The sequence below is a fragment of the Papaver somniferum genome, chromosome 7 (assembly GCF_003573695.1).
Source record: "Papaver somniferum cultivar HN1 chromosome 7, ASM357369v1, whole genome shotgun sequence".
NCBI lineage: Eukaryota > Viridiplantae > Streptophyta > Magnoliopsida > Ranunculales > Papaveraceae > Papaver > Papaver somniferum.
The window spans coordinates 215,323,184-215,340,129 of NC_039364.1; the positions used below are offsets into that span (position 1 = coordinate 215,323,184).

The 16,946-nt window shown below is 36.8% G+C and overlaps 2 protein-coding genes and 1 non-coding gene across 3 annotated transcripts; 1 reads left to right on the forward strand and 2 right to left on the reverse strand.

The window, feature by feature from the left end:
- Window positions 1–10,166: 10,166 nt before the first annotated feature.
- LOC113293347 (F-box protein At3g07870-like) lies at window positions 10,167–12,405 on the forward strand. Its single transcript, XM_026542004.1, has 2 exons — window positions 10,167–11,936; window positions 12,051–12,405. The coding sequence occupies exon 1, from the start codon at window positions 10,591–10,593 to the stop codon at window positions 11,830–11,832; it is 1,242 nt and encodes a 413-aa protein (XP_026397789.1). The 5' UTR covers window positions 10,167–10,590; the 3' UTR covers window positions 11,833–11,936; window positions 12,051–12,405.
- A 1,323-nt stretch (window positions 12,406–13,728) lies between these two features.
- TRNAK-CUU lies at window positions 13,729–13,801 on the reverse strand. The gene has a single exon. It is a non-coding gene; the product is annotated as a tRNA-Lys (tRNA).
- Window positions 13,802–14,515: 714 nt separating this feature from the next.
- LOC113299545 lies at window positions 14,516–16,486 on the reverse strand. Its single transcript, XM_026548575.1, has 2 exons — window positions 15,424–16,486; window positions 14,516–14,887 (listed from the first exon to the last, which is right to left on the reverse strand). Exons 1-2 carry the CDS (start codon window positions 16,199–16,201, stop codon window positions 14,850–14,852), a joined length of 816 nt encoding a protein of 271 aa, XP_026404360.1. The 5' UTR covers window positions 16,202–16,486; the 3' UTR covers window positions 14,516–14,849.
- Window positions 16,487–16,946: the final 460 nt, after the last annotated feature.

Below are 16,946 nucleotides of genomic sequence, written 5' to 3' on the forward strand. Positions count from 1 at the left end.
ATGCCAAGTCACACAGTCAATAACACTACTACTAGTAGCATCAGACACTAAAGTCTCAGAAGAAATAAAATTAAACAAGTCTAATTTAAAGAAATTATTACATAAATAACCATGTCCAAACAAAGTACCATAAAAGAAGATGTTCAACCTACCGTCTTCTATTTTAAAAGAGTACCCTAAACTAAGAAGAGAAATAACTGAAAGTAGATTATGATGGATTCCTGGTACGTATAACACATCCTGAAGTGTTAAAATGCGTCCAGAGCGCATAGAGAGCTGATATGTGCCAATTCCCATAGCATCCTCACATGTGCCATTGCCCATATAAACTCTATATGTACCACGTGAAATACGTCGATAATCTACGAAACCCGCTCGATCTCGAGCTACATGTTTTGTTGCTCCCGTATCTACAATCCATTCAGGGAGAGAGTGAGCAACCATTACATGTGAACACACAGATGTGTAAACAGAGTTAAATGAACAAAGTACCTTTTTCGGCTCAGTGCACTCACGGTCGAAGTGTCCTTTGTTTCCAAAGTTATAGCATTTCATCTTAGATTTGTCTCTTTTTCCAGCACGGTTTCCACGACGGCGCTTAGATGGGTTTTCTGCCTTTTCAGCATCCCTTTGGCTATTTTTCTTGCGCTTCCCTTGTGGTTTGCGCTCACCTTGAGCATAAAAGGTAGCCACACGTTTCGCCTCTTGGCGCTCAGCTTCAAGCTCAACGTGTCGAGAGATGTCAGAGAAATTCTTGATGCTTTCATTATGAGTCATAATTTGCTTCATATGCACCCAAGAATCAGGTAATGACCTTATCACAGCTAAAACTTGGTGTTCATCACTTAGAACATTCCCAGCAGATTTCAACTCACGAATCATTGACGACATCCTTCTTAGATGTTATGTCATTGAATGCTTGGGATCCTTTCGGTAGACCTTAAATTTCAGCACTAAGTTGCGAAGTCTAGTGGTGGACGTACCACCAAAGTCAAATTTTAGCTGATCCCACATTTGCTTGGCAGTAGGAAAATCCTCATATTTTCCAATAAGATCATTGTGCATGCTACTCAACATAGTGTGGCGTGCACTACGATCTTTCTTAACCCAAGTTTCGTAGGCTTCAAGATCACGACGGTGTTGGGCAGTATGACCCTCTGCGGGTCGGACCATTTCATTTGTTAGGAGTTCCATATTGCCTCCTTCATCCAACAAGTATCGGATTTTTCTATGCCACACATCATAGTTCTTCCCATCAAGTTTGTCACCCTTATTGAGATCAGCAATCACATTGTTGCTAGCCATTTCTACACGTTTGTTGCACAAAGTTAGAAATTATTATTATGTGTACACTCACTATATTGCCTCAAAATTTAAGTGATAAAATCATATCTACACACAAATTCGAGATTGAAAATTTCGCTAGGCTCATAATCATCACCCAAATATGCATTTTAATATAACTTCTATCAATTAATTTGGACTAATAAATATTGGTAAAGCACATAACTTAAGCCAATAAAACCACTTAAAATCAACCAAGATATGATGATTAGTTATCTATCAACAGAGATAAATAAGCTACAAAGTACATCATGTGGAAAACGGACACGAAATCAGGAGTTTCTTGCTACTAATTTTCAAAATATCTCGCTCACGAATTATTTTCAACTAACGAAAATAAAGCAAAAATATACACTGTTTCGGAAACATATATTATTGAAATTATTTTCAACTAATGAAAATAAATCAAGTAAATTTTTTTTCAACTAATGAAAAATAAAATAAACATATGCCTCGTTTCAGAAGAAAAAAAATCCACTTTTAGATTTTTCTAAAATTCTGAAAATACACAGAGTAATATATATTTTCGCAAACACATACACTAAGTATTTTTGTTGAGCAAGACACTAATGATATTAAATTAAACAACATGATTCAACAAATTAATCATATTTAAAAAAAAAATTAATATCATGCATGTTGTATTTATATGAAATTAATTAAATCAACCACAAAGGTGATGATTCCACATAATTAATTTAAGGTTGTAGTCCTTTCGGGCAGAGGCCGTTTAGTCCATGATCCATTGGATGGTCGGTGTGAGGCCAGAAATTGGAATACATTGAACCACAAAGGTGATGGCTCCATATAATTAATTTTAGGTCATAGTCCTTTCAGGGAATGACCGTTTAGTCCATGGTTCAAAAAATAACGAAAACGCATAAAAGGCTTTGATGCCAATGTTGGTCATATATAACGAATATATATATGTAAATTGAACAAATCAAGTGCGGAAGCGGGTTATTAGTTCGTACCTTGTAATCGGTCCAAATGAGGATGATGTCGAACCAACGGATCACTTGCGTTTCACGTTCTTGAACCTCCAAAGTCGGCGGTGAGTAGGTGCCACAAAAATGAGCACAAACTATATTTCCACAAACTAAATACCGTATAGAACTTCTACTTCTTCTCCAAAGGAAACAAAGGAATTTTAGTGATTCTACAACTAATGTTTGAATACTAGAAGACTTTGCTAGCTAACTTGAATGCTCACTTAGAACTATCTAGATAAATCTCCATACTTGGTTTATCTCTTGCTAAACTCACTACTACTTCTAATTGTTGTTTCAACAAATTAAACTAGAAGCCTATTTATACTCAAACTTCAAGCATCCTCTCTTGGAAAGTGTCAAGGAAGAACCAAACACGTGGATCAAGTACTAACACTTGTTAGCATGGAGATAAACACATGGAGTAAGTGATTAAACACTTGTTATCATCATGCAAACACATGGTGGCAAGAAACAAGACACATGTTTCACCATGGCTTGGTTAGTTGGAGAAGGATTTTTCCTTTTGGAAAAGTCAAACACATGACTTTATATAACCACCCAAGTTGGACTTTGGGCATTCACAACACATGGGTGCCCATATTTCCAACATCTCCCACTCACACATAGTGTGTGTAACGCCAGCATGCTTCCCAATCAAAGTCCTAAGAGAAAAATGTTCATATTAGTAAATAGTTTGTGCGACCGCCGAGATACCTTAATTTTGGGAGCTCCATACTAGAACCTCATTACGAGTCAGCATGGAGACATCAACCCTTCACAATGAATGTTTGTATCTCATTACCTCAGATAATTTGACTACACCTGACACAATACTCTTAATCCCTCTAGCAAGCAGTATTGCACCCATGTACATTTTATCAATTGTACTCATGATTTTCGACAGACGAAAAACGCTGGCCAGCTTTGAGTCACAATTCATGGTGTATCATCAAATTTTCTTCTAAGAAATTCATATCGTTCCAATTCAAATTAACAGCTTTCCTAGACATGTATCATCATACGGGAAGTTGCATCGTATTAGAAAATATGCTAAAGTAGCATCATTAAGTGTCCTCTTCATGACATAAACTCAAGTCAAAGGGGTAAATGAATTGGATATTAATCCAGTGGCTCACACAACAATGAAGCAGGGAATCATTCATCGCTTTCACAATCGGTCGACTTAGCACATACATCACAAAGTGTATGCTATGGTGTTTCTCCCACTCAAATGGGCATGTACAGCATAAAAAGCATACGCCATACAGATCTTAGTCTAGTCGCCATTTAAGCGCCTAACTTGAGTTTCTGTTCCAACAGTCAATCACATAGTAACTGTTCAGAAAATCACATCTGGCTGTATAACAAGCTTCATTAAATGGTGGTTACATTTAATGATCGATCTCTTTGTAAGATCTCATCTTAAACATATTAAGGCGACTTCTAGTTGTACAGAAAAGTTTGCCACTAAAAGCACGTGGTTTTCCGAAAAACATATATTCCGGAAAACGTCTCTTCTTTGTCTCATCTTGCTCGCTATTCTAAGCGCCAAGGAGAATCACCTGTGTGAGTAGGACGATTCTTGCCTGCTGACAACTTTAATATCCGTGTACACATCAAAAGTATATGATTTCTATGAAAACATATTCATTTAAGAAAGCATTAATACTTATAATAATAATGTCATTATCACATGTTCTACTTATCAAATCCTGTTTAATCCCATGTTCTCTGCGTGAGATTGAAAAGCAATTTTCGGAATGGGCTTAGTCAAAGGGTCAGCCAACATTCTATTTGTGGAGATATGTCTAAGAACAACCTTTCTTCGTGCAACCATATCGCGTAAAGTGGAATCTCCTACCAATGTGTTTGGTTTTTCCATGGTATTTAGGATATTTCACATATGCTAGAGCTGATGTGCTATCACTGTGAAGCAACACCGCTTCTTTTGCGTGTTCCGAGACACCGAGTCTCTTAAGAAATCTCCTCAACCAGACAGCTTCTTGGACGGCTGCCGCAAGTGCAACATACTCTGCTTCCATTGTAGATAGAGCAATACACTTTTGTTTCTGACTACACCAAGTGATTGCACCACCTCCAAGTTTAAAAACGTATCCTGAAGTGGATTTAAACTCATCTATATCGTTGCTCTAATCGGCATCGCTAAATCCTCTAAGTCTAATGTCTTCACCATGGTAATAAATAGGGAGATTAGCAATCCCTTTAAGATAACGAAATATCCTTTTAACTGCTTTCCAATGATCTGGTCCAGGGTTACTTTGGTAACGACTTACCATCCCTACTGAAAAACTGATGTCGGGTCTAGTACACAACATATCGTACATAAGACTCCCAACCGCAGATGCATATGGTACATTGGACATGTATTTCTTTTATTCTTCATTCTTAGGGCATTGGTCGTTACTTAGGACACATGCTTTGTCCATAGGAGTGTCAATGGGTTTGCAATCATGCATTCGAAAGCGCTCAAGTATCTTTTTTATGTAAGTCTCTTGAGACAAACTAAGAGTCTTTCTTGAGCGGTCTCGCGTGATCTTAACACCTAATACATAATTAGCTTCACCCATGTCCGTCATTTCAAAATTAGAGGTCATCCATTTCTTAGTAGCGACAATTCCTTCTAGATCATTACTCCCTAATAGAATGTCATCGACATATAAGGCTAGGATAAGAATGCTTTCCTGGGATCGTTTTATGTACACACAATGGTCTTCCTCAATCATTTCATAACCAACTGAGGTGATATATTGATGGAAACGCCTATACCATTGTATAGACGATTGTTTAAGGCCATAAATGGAACGTTTGAGACGGCAAACTTTGCGCTCTTGTCCTTTGACCTCAAAAGCCGTTGGTTGAGACATGTAAATCTCTTTGTCTAGTTCCCCGTTAAGGAATGCAGTTTTAACATCCATTTGGAACAATTCTAAATCCAAATATGCAACAATAGCAAGGACGAGGCGAATTGAAGCAAACCTTACCACAGGAGAGAAGGTTTCCTCATAGTCAATACCCTCTTGTTGAGTATATCCTTTTGTCACTAGACGAGCTTTGTATTTTTCGATTGAACCATCCGCCTTGCGTTTAATTTTAAAGACCCATTTGTTTCCAATGGCCTTTCGCCCAGGTGGAAGATCAACCAACTCCAAAACGTCATTCTTATCCATTGATTTAATTTCCTCTTGTATTGCAAAAATCCATTTATTGCAATCAACTGAAGAGATGGATTCACTAAAATAAGTAGGCTCATCTTCAATACTTGCAGCATACGTTAATATTCCCCCTTCAATCTCAAAGTGACGACGGGGTACTTTTCCATGCTCACTTCTGCGTGGTTCGAAAACTCGTGTCTCTAGCGGTTCACTCTCACTAGGATGTAGACCACTCCTACTATCTTCAGCGATTATAGGTTGAGAAACTAATTCTCTACCTTCGCTCGAAGATGGTAAGATATCTTCACTCTCTTCTATTTCAAAGAGTTCCAAGTTTTTGTTAATGTCACTGATTCGAGGAAAATCATTTTCAATGAAAACAATATCTCTGGACTCTATCTCAGCCATCCTTCCACTTGGACGTTCACAATACATCACATATCCTTTTGATCAATCAGAATATATTATAAAGACAAACTTTCTTGTTCTAGGACCTAGCTTTCCATACACATGAGAAGCGTTGTGAACATAACCAGCTGAACCTCATGGGCGCAAATTACCTAAATAAGGTTTTTCGCCTTTCCAAAGTTCGTATGGCGTAGAAGAAATCGATTGAGTTGGGACACGGTTCAAAATGTAGGTGGCAGTCATAATAGCATCCCCCCAGAAATATATTGGGAGGTTGGCTTGCGCCATCATTGATCTAACCATATCTAATAATGTCATATTCCTTCTCTCTGCAACACCATTTTTTTGCGGAGTATTTGGAATAGTAAGTTGCTTAGTTATTCCCTTAGTCTCACAAAATTCCCTGAACATATCGGATAAATATTCGCGTCCACGATCAGTATGGAGAGTCTTCAAACTCTTCCCAGTTTGATTCTCAACTTCTGCAACAAAGCGCTTGAAACAATCCAAGGCTTCGTAGCGGTGAGCAATCAAGTATACATAACCAAATCGCGTATAATCATCAATAAATGTGAAACAATAAGAATAACCATGTCTAGCTTTAACATTCATAGGTCCACAAATATCAGAATGTACCAGCTTAAGAGGTTGAGCAGCACGTTTGGCCTTACCAAAAGGTTTTCTACAAGCTTTTCCTTCTAGACAAGGTTCACATACGGTAAAGGAAACTTTAGCGAGTGAGCCAAGATGGCCTTCTCGAGCTAACCGAGTCATCCTATCTTGCCTGATATGTTCTAGTCTAGCATGCCAAGTCACACAGTCAATAACACTACTACTACTAGCATCAAATATTAAAGTCTCAGAAGAAATAGAATTAAACAAGTCTAATTTAAAGAAATTATTACATAAATAACCATGTCCAAACAAAGTACCATAAAAGAAGATGTTCAACCTACCGTCTTCTATTTTAAAAGAGTACCCTAAACTAAGAAGAGAAATAACTGAAAGTAGATTATGATGGATTCCTGGTACGTATACCACATCGTGAAGTGTTAAGATGCGTCCAGAGCGCATAGAGAGCTGATATGTGCCAATTCCTATAGCATCCTCACATGTGTCATTGCCCATATAAACTCTATATGTACCACGTAAAATACGTTGATAATCTACGAACCCCGCTCGATCTCGAGCTACATGTTTTGTTGCTCCCGTATCTACAATCCATTCAGGGAGAGAGTGAGCAACCATTACATGTGAACACACAGATGTGTAAACAGAGTTAAATGAACAAAGTACCTTTTTCGGATCAGTGCACTCACGGCCAAAGTGTCCTTTGTTTCCACAATTATAGCATTTCATCTTAGATTTGTCTCTTTTTCCAGCACGCTTTCCACGACGGCGCTTAGATGGGTTTTCTGCCTTTTCAGCATCCCTTTGGCTATTTTTCTTGCGCTTCCCTTGTGGTTTGCGCTCACCTTGAGCATATAAGGTATCCACACGTGTCGCCTCTTGGCGCTCAGCTTCAATCTCAACGTGTCGAGAGATGTCGGAGAAATTCTTGATGCTTTCATTATGAGTCATAATTTTCTTCATATGCACCCAAGAATCAGGCAATGACCTTATCACAGCTAAAACTTGGTGTTCATCACTTAGAACATTCCCAGCAGATTTCAACTCACGAATCATTGACGACATCCTTCTTAGATGTTATGTCATTGAATGCTTGGGATCCTTTCGGTAGACCTCAAATTTCAGCACTAAGTTGCGAAGTCTAGTGGTGGACGTACCACCAAAGTCAAATTTTAGCTGGTCCCACATTTGCTTGGCAGTAGGAAAATCCTCATATTCTCCAATAAGATCATTGTGCATGCTACTCAACATAGTGTGGCGTGCACTACGATCTTTCTTAACCCAAGTTTCGTAGGCTTCAAGATCACGACGGTGTTGGGCAGTATGACCCTCTGCGGGTCGGACCATTCCATTTCGCTAGGCTCATAATCATCACCCAAATATGCATTTTAATATAACTTCTATCAATTAATTTGGACTAATAAATATTGGTAAAGCACATAACTTAAGTCAATAAAACCACTTAAAATCAACCAAGATATGATGATTAGTTATCTATCAACAGAGATAAATAAGCTACAAAGTACATCATGTGGAAAACGGACATGAAATCAGGAGTTTCTTGCTACTAATTTTCAAAATATCTCGCTCACGAATTTTTTTCAACTAACGAAAATAAAGCAAAAATATACATTGTTTCGGAAACATATATTATTGAAATTATTTTCAACTAATGAAAATAAATCAAGTAAATTATTTTTCAACTAATGAAAAATAAAATAAAAATATGCCCCGTATCAGAAGAAAAAAAAATCCACTTTTAGATTTTTCTAAAATTCTGAAAATACACAGAGTAATATATATTTTCGCAAACACATACACTAAGTATTTTTGTTGAGCAAGACACTAATGATATTAAATTAAACAACATGATTCAATAAATTAATCATATTTAAAAAAAAATTAATATCATGCATGTTGTATATATATGAAATTAATTAAATCAACCACAAAGGTGATGATTCCACATAATTAATTTAAGGTCGTAGTCCTTTCAGGCAGAGTCCGTTTAGTCCATGATCCATTGGATGGTCGGTGTGAGGCCAGAAATTGGAATACATTGAACCACAAAGGTGATGGCTCCATATAATTAATTTTAGGTCATAGTCCTTTCAGGGAATGGCCGTTTAGTCCATGGTTCAAAAAATAACGAAAACGCATAAAAGGCTCTGATGCCAATGTTGGTCATATATAACGAATATATATGTAAATTGAACAAATCAAATGCAGAAGCAGGTTATTAGTTCGTACCTTGTAATCGCTCCAAATGAGGATGATGTCGAACCAACGGATCACTTGTGTTTCACGTTCTTGAACCTCCAAACTCGGCGGTGAGTAGGTACCACAAAAATGAGCACAAACTATATTTCCACAAACTAAATACCGTATAGAACTTCTACTTCTTCTCCAAAGGACACAAAGGAATTTTAGTGATTTTACAACTAATGTTTGAATACTAGAAGACTTTGCTAGCTAACTTGAATGCTCACTTAGAACTATCTAAATAAATCTCCATACTTGGTTTATCTCTTGCTAAACTCACTGCTACTTCACCAAATGAAACTAGAAGCCTATTTATACTCAAACTTCAAGCATCCTCTCTTGGCAAGTGTCAAGGAAGAACCAAACACTTGGAGCAAGTACTAACACTTGTTAGCATGGAGATAAACACATGGAGTAAGTGATTAAACACTTGTTATCATCATGCAAACACATGGTGGCAAGAAACAAGACACATGTTTCACCATGGCTTGGTTAGTTGGAGAAGGATTTTTCCTTTTGGCAAAGTCAAGCACATGACTTTATATAACCACCCAAGGTGGACTTTGGGCATGCACAACACATGGGTGCCCATATTTCCAACATATCCCATGAAATTAAAGAACCCACAATTGGGAGATACTCACACAAATTGGGGTATACTCTTAGTTATATGGGACTGAATTCTTGCTAAGGGGGTATATTTTTGGGGGATGAAATGTCAGTCCTATCGTTTTGAGTAGGTATCCCCATTCCTTCCATAAGTTCTCCTTCTCTTCGTAACCAATTGCCTCTTCTTCGACGATTCCAAAATTTTCTTCGTTAATTAATCGACAAGTCCAAATTTTTCTTCGTCACTATAGCCATTAATTTCATAGTTATGATTCAATTTTGCAGGTATTAAATCAAAAATTAAGGTTACAACATTACTGTCGGCGTTGGTAGTACCTTGAACACAATACCGATTGTGACTGTCGGTATTGGTTTGTGGATAAATACAATACCGACTGTTTCAATCGGTACTGGATTCAATCCACAAACCAATACCGACTGAAAATGCTTCGTCATTCCGTTTTAGAGTTTCAGTGGATTCAAAGTCTCATAGTGTTGCTCAACGTTGTGGTTGACCATACCCTTTGTGACAACTAGGGAAAAAGACAAACCCTCAACTTCCCCTTAATTTCCCACCACGTACGTTAAGATCTCTTTATTCTTTTGCTCACTAGGATCATGTAGTCTATGTAAGATAATGGATGTTTTTGTATGAACCCAATTACTACAGTCGGTGTTCCCTCCATCTTGATGACAATACCGACTGCTTTGTGACCTTTAAATCAAAAAAATCAGAATCTAAATTTTGCTCTCGTTAATGTTTACTGTAATTAGATATCCACTCGCTAGGTTTACTTATGTTTGTATGGGTTTTGAGGATAAAGAAAATAATAGCGAATAATGAAGTCCCACCACGCTAGGCACCCATTTCAGCAAACAGAGAAGCATCGTCACCATAGCTGGTGAAAATTCATTTGTTTGGATCTGTTAATTTCGTATTTGGGGATATTCAAGGATAATTTAGTCACTACCAAAAAAATTTTGGATAAGGGATTCTTCGTATTATTTCACAATGTTTTTTTCTCTAATTTTTTTTGGAGTATCCCCAATTTGTGAGAGTATCACCAATTGTGCCCTCAAATTAAATTAGGGATCTGCAATTTCCGCCTCGAAACACTTTCACCCAGTTTTTGAATCTTTTCCCACGAAATTTATACACACCAATTGAGAGAATGAAGGGTAGTGGAGAAGTAGGAAGAAGAAGAAAAAGAAGCGGGGGACTTGAGAGAAAAGGAGATCTCGATGTAGCAGATGGTGAGTCAAACTCCATTACGAAGGTTCTCCCAAATGAAGTAATTGTTGACATATTTTCTCGATTACCTATTCGTTCAGCATCGAATTGCAAGTTGGTTTGCAGAAATTGGTGCGAAGTTATTCGAAGCCCTTTATTCAGAGAGACTCACCTTCATCGAGCTTTACTAAGGAAACTAGATAATACGGTGAGTTTCTTGTTCTTAACTTTAGATAATGATAGTCGACTTTATCATGGATCGCATTACGAAGATAGAGAACCCTATATGGAATTTAGAAGGATTAATCATCCACACATTAAGAAGAAATATGGTAAAACTGCAATGGTAGGGTCTTGCAATGGTTTAGTTTGTTTCTCCAAGTACTATCCACCTAATATTAGTGATCCCATATACATATGTAATCCCATCCTTGGAGAACAGATTACTCTTAGAAAATTCTTAGTAATGGTGACAAACAAGAACAATGTCGTGGTTAAGAAAACGTCTTATTTGGATGGTGAAATTGTGAGTGGGTTTGGGTACAATTCTATCGCTGATGAGTATAAAATTGTTAGGATTTACCATGCTGCTGGTGGACTGAATGGTCAAGTTCAGGTATACACTCTTGGTAGTGGAAGTGGGTGGAGAGACATAGGAGAGATTCCATACTTGTTGAAGCGTCATGAAATAATAACCTTAAATCATATCCTCACCGACTCGCATACTGACTATTGGGAGATATATAACCCATCTCGTGGTATCCTCGCAAACGGTGCTCTTCATTGGTTTGATCAAGAATGGGAAATTGTAGCCTTTGATTTGGCAGAAGAGCAGTTCAGTTTGCTCCCGTCACCAAATTGTGATGGCGTGAGAAACTTTCTTCCATTGCAAGTGTTGGAAGGGCGGTTGTGTGTTGCCAGCAGAAGCCAGGATGGTAATCGTCTTGAAATATTGTCATTTAACAAGGCAAGTAGTGAGTGGGAAAATATGTTCAGCATATCATGTCGGTCAGATGACTTTAAGGATGTTTACTGGCCAATTTCTCTGACATTGAGCGGAAAACTTATATTGCGGTCAAATTACGAGACTCTCATTTGTTATGATCCCCAAACTGGAGAGTTTAAAGAACAAATGGTTCGTAACACAGATACTCATGTTGGGCTGAAGCAATACCTCACATGAATAGCTTTGTTTCTTTGAAAGCTCTAGGAGAGAAATCTAAGACGATAACAAGAGACACGGCGAGTAACAGAAGCAAAAGGAGCAGATTACGACTATAGATTGTGGTATGTTCAATTTACTATTTTTTTCTAATGATACTTTTTGTAAAGTTTAAGAGTGCTTGTTTACAAATTATGAGTAAATAAGGATAATGTTCTTTTATTTTTATCATATGTTAGCGCATAAAGCCAACCTCTGGATAAGGATCAGTCAGTATAAAGCCTATCTTTCAATTATTACCATGGACTCACATTGGTACACGGGTTTACTGGTATGATTGCCTCATCTCCTGCAATTCTAACTAATCAAATAGAGGAACTAACAGTTTAAGGAATTTGCGGAACTAAATCACTATTCAGTTGCTTGCTTACTTTCAATTTTGACTGTTCATATTTTTGCAAATATTCTCTGAATATCAAATACACAATGTATTCTCTGAATATGAAATACACAATGCTCTTTTTACTTGGAATTAATTAAAAGAAAGAGAAACATTTACACTGGAAAGACTTACTATGTGATCTTATTCGTTTCTGAGCGCTTCTGGTATACCGTAAAAACTTTCTCTAGTTGTGGTTATTTATTGATATACAAATGCATATGTTGCCTTATTCTGTGCCATTAAGAATCACCGGAGAAAGAAGACGAGTTCTTCTCCAGCATTCTTTTGTTGATTGCTGATTATCTTTTGATGTGTTGTACTGTAAGTAACTTATGCAACGTTTTTGTTTTTCCTTGATTCATCATTGAATTCTGTATCATTCATGTATGACAAGATCCTATTGGTGGAATGTTGGGGCTCACGGTCTCCTGCTCTCATGTGTTAGGATTCAGGCAATCATTGGGTACTTTTGCACTCTTAACTCTATACTGCAGGAGTCTATTTGAATGCCATGACACTACTCTCAGCTTAACTGTTGTTTACATAGGAGATGTGGAGGGGGTGTTTTGTACAATTTCAGAACTGTAACTAGTGTTTTTTCTCCATTTCTACATGAGAACTTAGCTCAGTTCTTAGCGTTGATGTTGAAATAGAACTGGGAGCGCGACGGTAATTTGTGAGCTACAGGAACCATAAAGACAACACCACATATAGTCAATATGATAGATAACAAATTACCTAGCTAGATACCATTTTCACTTAGGCACAGTTCAACCTCAGATGCATTCAGTCCACCATTTCGGTGAATTTATGGCATCTGCTAGAACTTACAGTTTTAAAAGTCAATTTGTTGGTTTCTGCCGTTATATATTTCTTGCGACTACTCACTACTCGTCCTCCTCAAGTCATATAGCGACCTAGTTTAACCTTTTTTTTATATATAAAGATAGAGCAACCCAACCCAAGTTTACCTCAGCGGGATTCACCACAGGTGACCTTGAATTTGGATTTTGAGTTGCACAATAGCCATGCCAAACTCTTGCATACTCATTTTGTCTTTTTCACATTGGGTTCTCTCATTCTCTGTAATTTTGTTTTCATCCCGTACACATATTGAGATTAGCTAGATTGATTTAGTGTATCTCTAAGTTGAACGACCTCCTGCCGGAAAGATTGTTTCCTTAAACTTGGATTGGTCATCATATTTCTCATCTATTATCTGCATTATTTAATCTTCCAACTGCTGCATAAATCTTTCTTAGTAGTCCTGTAAATAGATCAAGTTGTCAGACGCACAGTTAATCTTGTTTATAGAGGGTATTAATAACTTTAATTGCCAGAAACTATGAGGTAGAGCTGAATAAATAATTTTCAAGTGAATTATATTCTGATCTATCCATACAGATTTCTAGGTACTAGTTCAAGTGCTCCAGTGTTGAAAAATCTCCTCATTTGCAAATGAAAAAATATCATCACGCCCACCGTGGGGCTCGAACCCACGACCACAAGGTTAAGAGCCTTGCGCTCTACCAACTGAGCTAGACGGGCATGTTGTTCGAACGTTTGTTTAATAACTATTTATAAAGGGACTATTTATTAAAGGTAACGCTAGGGAATATTTGGAAAATTATGAAATGCCCAAAACTAGCTTTGCTGAAACTAAATAGCTAGCCAAAACACAAACAAGAGTTGCCAAAAGTTTTGTTGCTCGAGAAGAATCACAGAATAAATCGGATGTTGACTGAAAGAGTTATTCATAAAGGAGCTAAAGGTAAAGAACAAAATCAAACATCTCAGTGAGTTTGTTTGGAATATATGTTTTATTTTTCTACAAAAATCTGAAGAAAGTAAACAGCTTTAGATGATATTGACTACACTATCATCAATTACAGTATTCCGCTAACAACAAAGTTTATTGCCCATATCCTAATTCCTAACAACTAGAATGCTTATAACAAATTCTTTTAGAGCGCTCAAAATTGAATGCAAAATGTTTAATTTTGAATGTGCACATCCACATCATCTTAGCTTTAAGCCTCTAAAGGAATTTATTAGTATTCTAAATACGCGAATAAGATGGGCACAACAAAATTGCAGCTTCATTTTAACACGCATTATGAGTCTACCTGTTCAAAAGTGTAGAACCTAATGGCCATTCAAATGCACATTTGCAACTCATGGCACAAATTCAGAATGATTGCATTTGAACTTCCAGGCTAAAGTATAGGAAAAAGATTTCAAATTACATAGAACTACGCCAGTTACCATTCTGCAGAAAGCATGGTGTTATTGATTGTAAAACAAAACATCAATTATCATTTTTCTTACTACGATTAAGGAACACAACACCAGCATAACCCATGAAACTCCGGCAGGACAAGATGTCACTCACACGATATATAGAGCTGAAAGCTTAAAAAATAACATAACTTAAGAACAAATTAGTACTAATCAGAACTTCATTCTGGTGCCTCCATGTAGATCCTTGGGGCCTGATTTAGTAGTTGGAGATGCATCATCAGAACTTCATTCTGTCGCTTTAACAGTTGAACTGAATACAGCATTAAGAACCTATCACTTGTTTTTGCTTCCGTCTCTATCCCTCTAAATGCACGCGTCGCAGCAACTGAGCCCCTGCAGGCAACCATGATTCCATTGAAAGTTACAGTTTCAATTACATGTTGCTGCTGATCAAAGAGATATGAAAGCAATAGTGTTAAGAAAAAAAAGATAAAACACAAGAATTGTCTTTGGGTCGGACTAAAAAAATTAATATAATCATTTGGATGAACCATGAAATGGTAGAATCAAAAACATTACACTGCACATCTGAAATTATGAATGCAAGAGACTTGCAATGACACTGCAACAAATTTGGAAACTAGTCAGTGCATCTACAAAACTATTAGATTACATAGATAACACAAATCAAACATAGTACTACTCAGCAGTCATCACTTGTGATCAAAAAATTACATTGAACCATCTGAAATTATGAATGCAGAAGACAGACTGCATTATAAATCGAATCAACAATAGGAAACTAGTAGTCACTAGTCAGTGCACCAACAACACTATTACTTACATAGATAACAAAAATCAAAAAATAGTACTCAGCAGCAATAGCTAGTGTTTTCTTCAGCAGCAATAGCTAGTATTAGTAAAGCTACCTGCATAGTTATTCAGCGCCTCGAACTCGAAGTCAATCAAGTCAGGAAAAGGCTCAAACACAATACCATCATCAGTAGTAGTTGTATTAGTTAGCCCAGGAAGATTAAGCCATTGATTAATATCATAATCAAACTCCTTCTCCGAAGCAGAACCATAATTATAAAAATCTGTAGATGACGAAGATTGATAATCAAATTTTGGTTCAAGTTGAAGAGAGGGGGATTCCTTCATCATAATCACATCATCTTCATTACAACCCTTTGCAGATGGATCATTAAATCTGTTCTTCTCCATCAACTGATCTATTCTCTCTGAAATCGTACCAAACACGGGCTCCAAATTCTTTTCAATCTCTTGAATCTCTTCAATAGATAAATTACTTAACTGATTCTGATCAATAAATTTAACTTGTTGATTCTCTTCTTTAACATCACCAGTGCATAGTTTCCCCATCTTGTTATCATTCATACATTCTGAATCAACAACTTCTTCATCGTTATCCCTTTTTCTTTTCCCTGAATTATAATTAATGAAATCCTTCATAATCTCTTGACATTCATTAGGGTTTTCTGGCAGTATCCTAACCAATCCATCCCCATTCTTATCTTTATTAAACTCAGATTTAACATAAAACAAAGCCCTTACACCACATAGAGTCTTAAATTCATGTAATTTCTTCTCAATACCCTTCAATCTGTTCTTGTAGATCTTCTTTTTGTTACCATTACCCTTACAAGAAGATGACGATTTCATCTGGTTCTGATTCACAAAACCCATACTTTCTTTCAGATCAATCTTTATTTTTATTTTATTTTTGTTGCACAGAGTTGAAGAAGAACAGAACACGGTAAGGGTTTCTTCTAAGATTTAGCAAGTAGTAGTGAACACTTGAGATCAGTATTTATAGATAATGAAACTTTACTCCCAAGTTTTAACAGCTTCTAAAATCAATTCCAGTTGTCATCAATTTTCTAGCCGCTGTAATATCTCCGATAAGCGTGTTTCCAAAATCAGGCGAGTTCTTATGAGATGAGTCTTGGAGACCATGGTCAGAAGACTCGAAACGCGTACGTACGTCGATTTCGATTTTGAGCTAACTGTTACGAATCTCCAGTGGCAGAACTATGGGCCCATTTTTCGAATTTAGTCTACCTTTACAAACTCTAGCCCACCTAAATCTTTTTATTATTTGTATATCTCACCTCTATACACCTCTTAAACCAATGGTACGCGCAATCCGGAGATATACTAATTGGGGATACAGGAAAAAGACAAAAACAGGATTTAAATGGTAAATCAAGATCATTCCCTATCCGGATAATTTATATAATTTCTAATCTACCCCTTACTAATCATGTTTAGTGATTAAATATAATTAGTTAAGTTAATAGATTAGTTTGATAATCATTGGAATAAATCATTATCATTGAATTTGTTGGTGCAACAACGTCAAATCAAGATATTTATAATCATGAAGGTTTAGGTGAAGAACCAACTCAGGAAAGTAAACAAGCTGAACATA

Excerpts from the sequence above, each read along its gene's own strand:
- LOC113299545 (XM_026548575.1), bottom strand. The coding sequence starts at position 16,201 with ATGGGTTTTGTGAATCAGAACCAGATGAAATCGTCATCTTCTTGTAAG. Across the intron at positions 14,888-15,423 it reads GGCGCTGAATAACTATGCAG|GGGCTCAGTTGCTGCGACGC; the intron begins GTAGCTTTACTA and ends GGTTGCCTGCAG.
- LOC113293347 (XM_026542004.1), top strand. The coding sequence starts at position 10,591 with ATGAAGGGTAGTGGAGAAGTAGGAAGAAGAAGAAAAAGAAGCGGGGGA.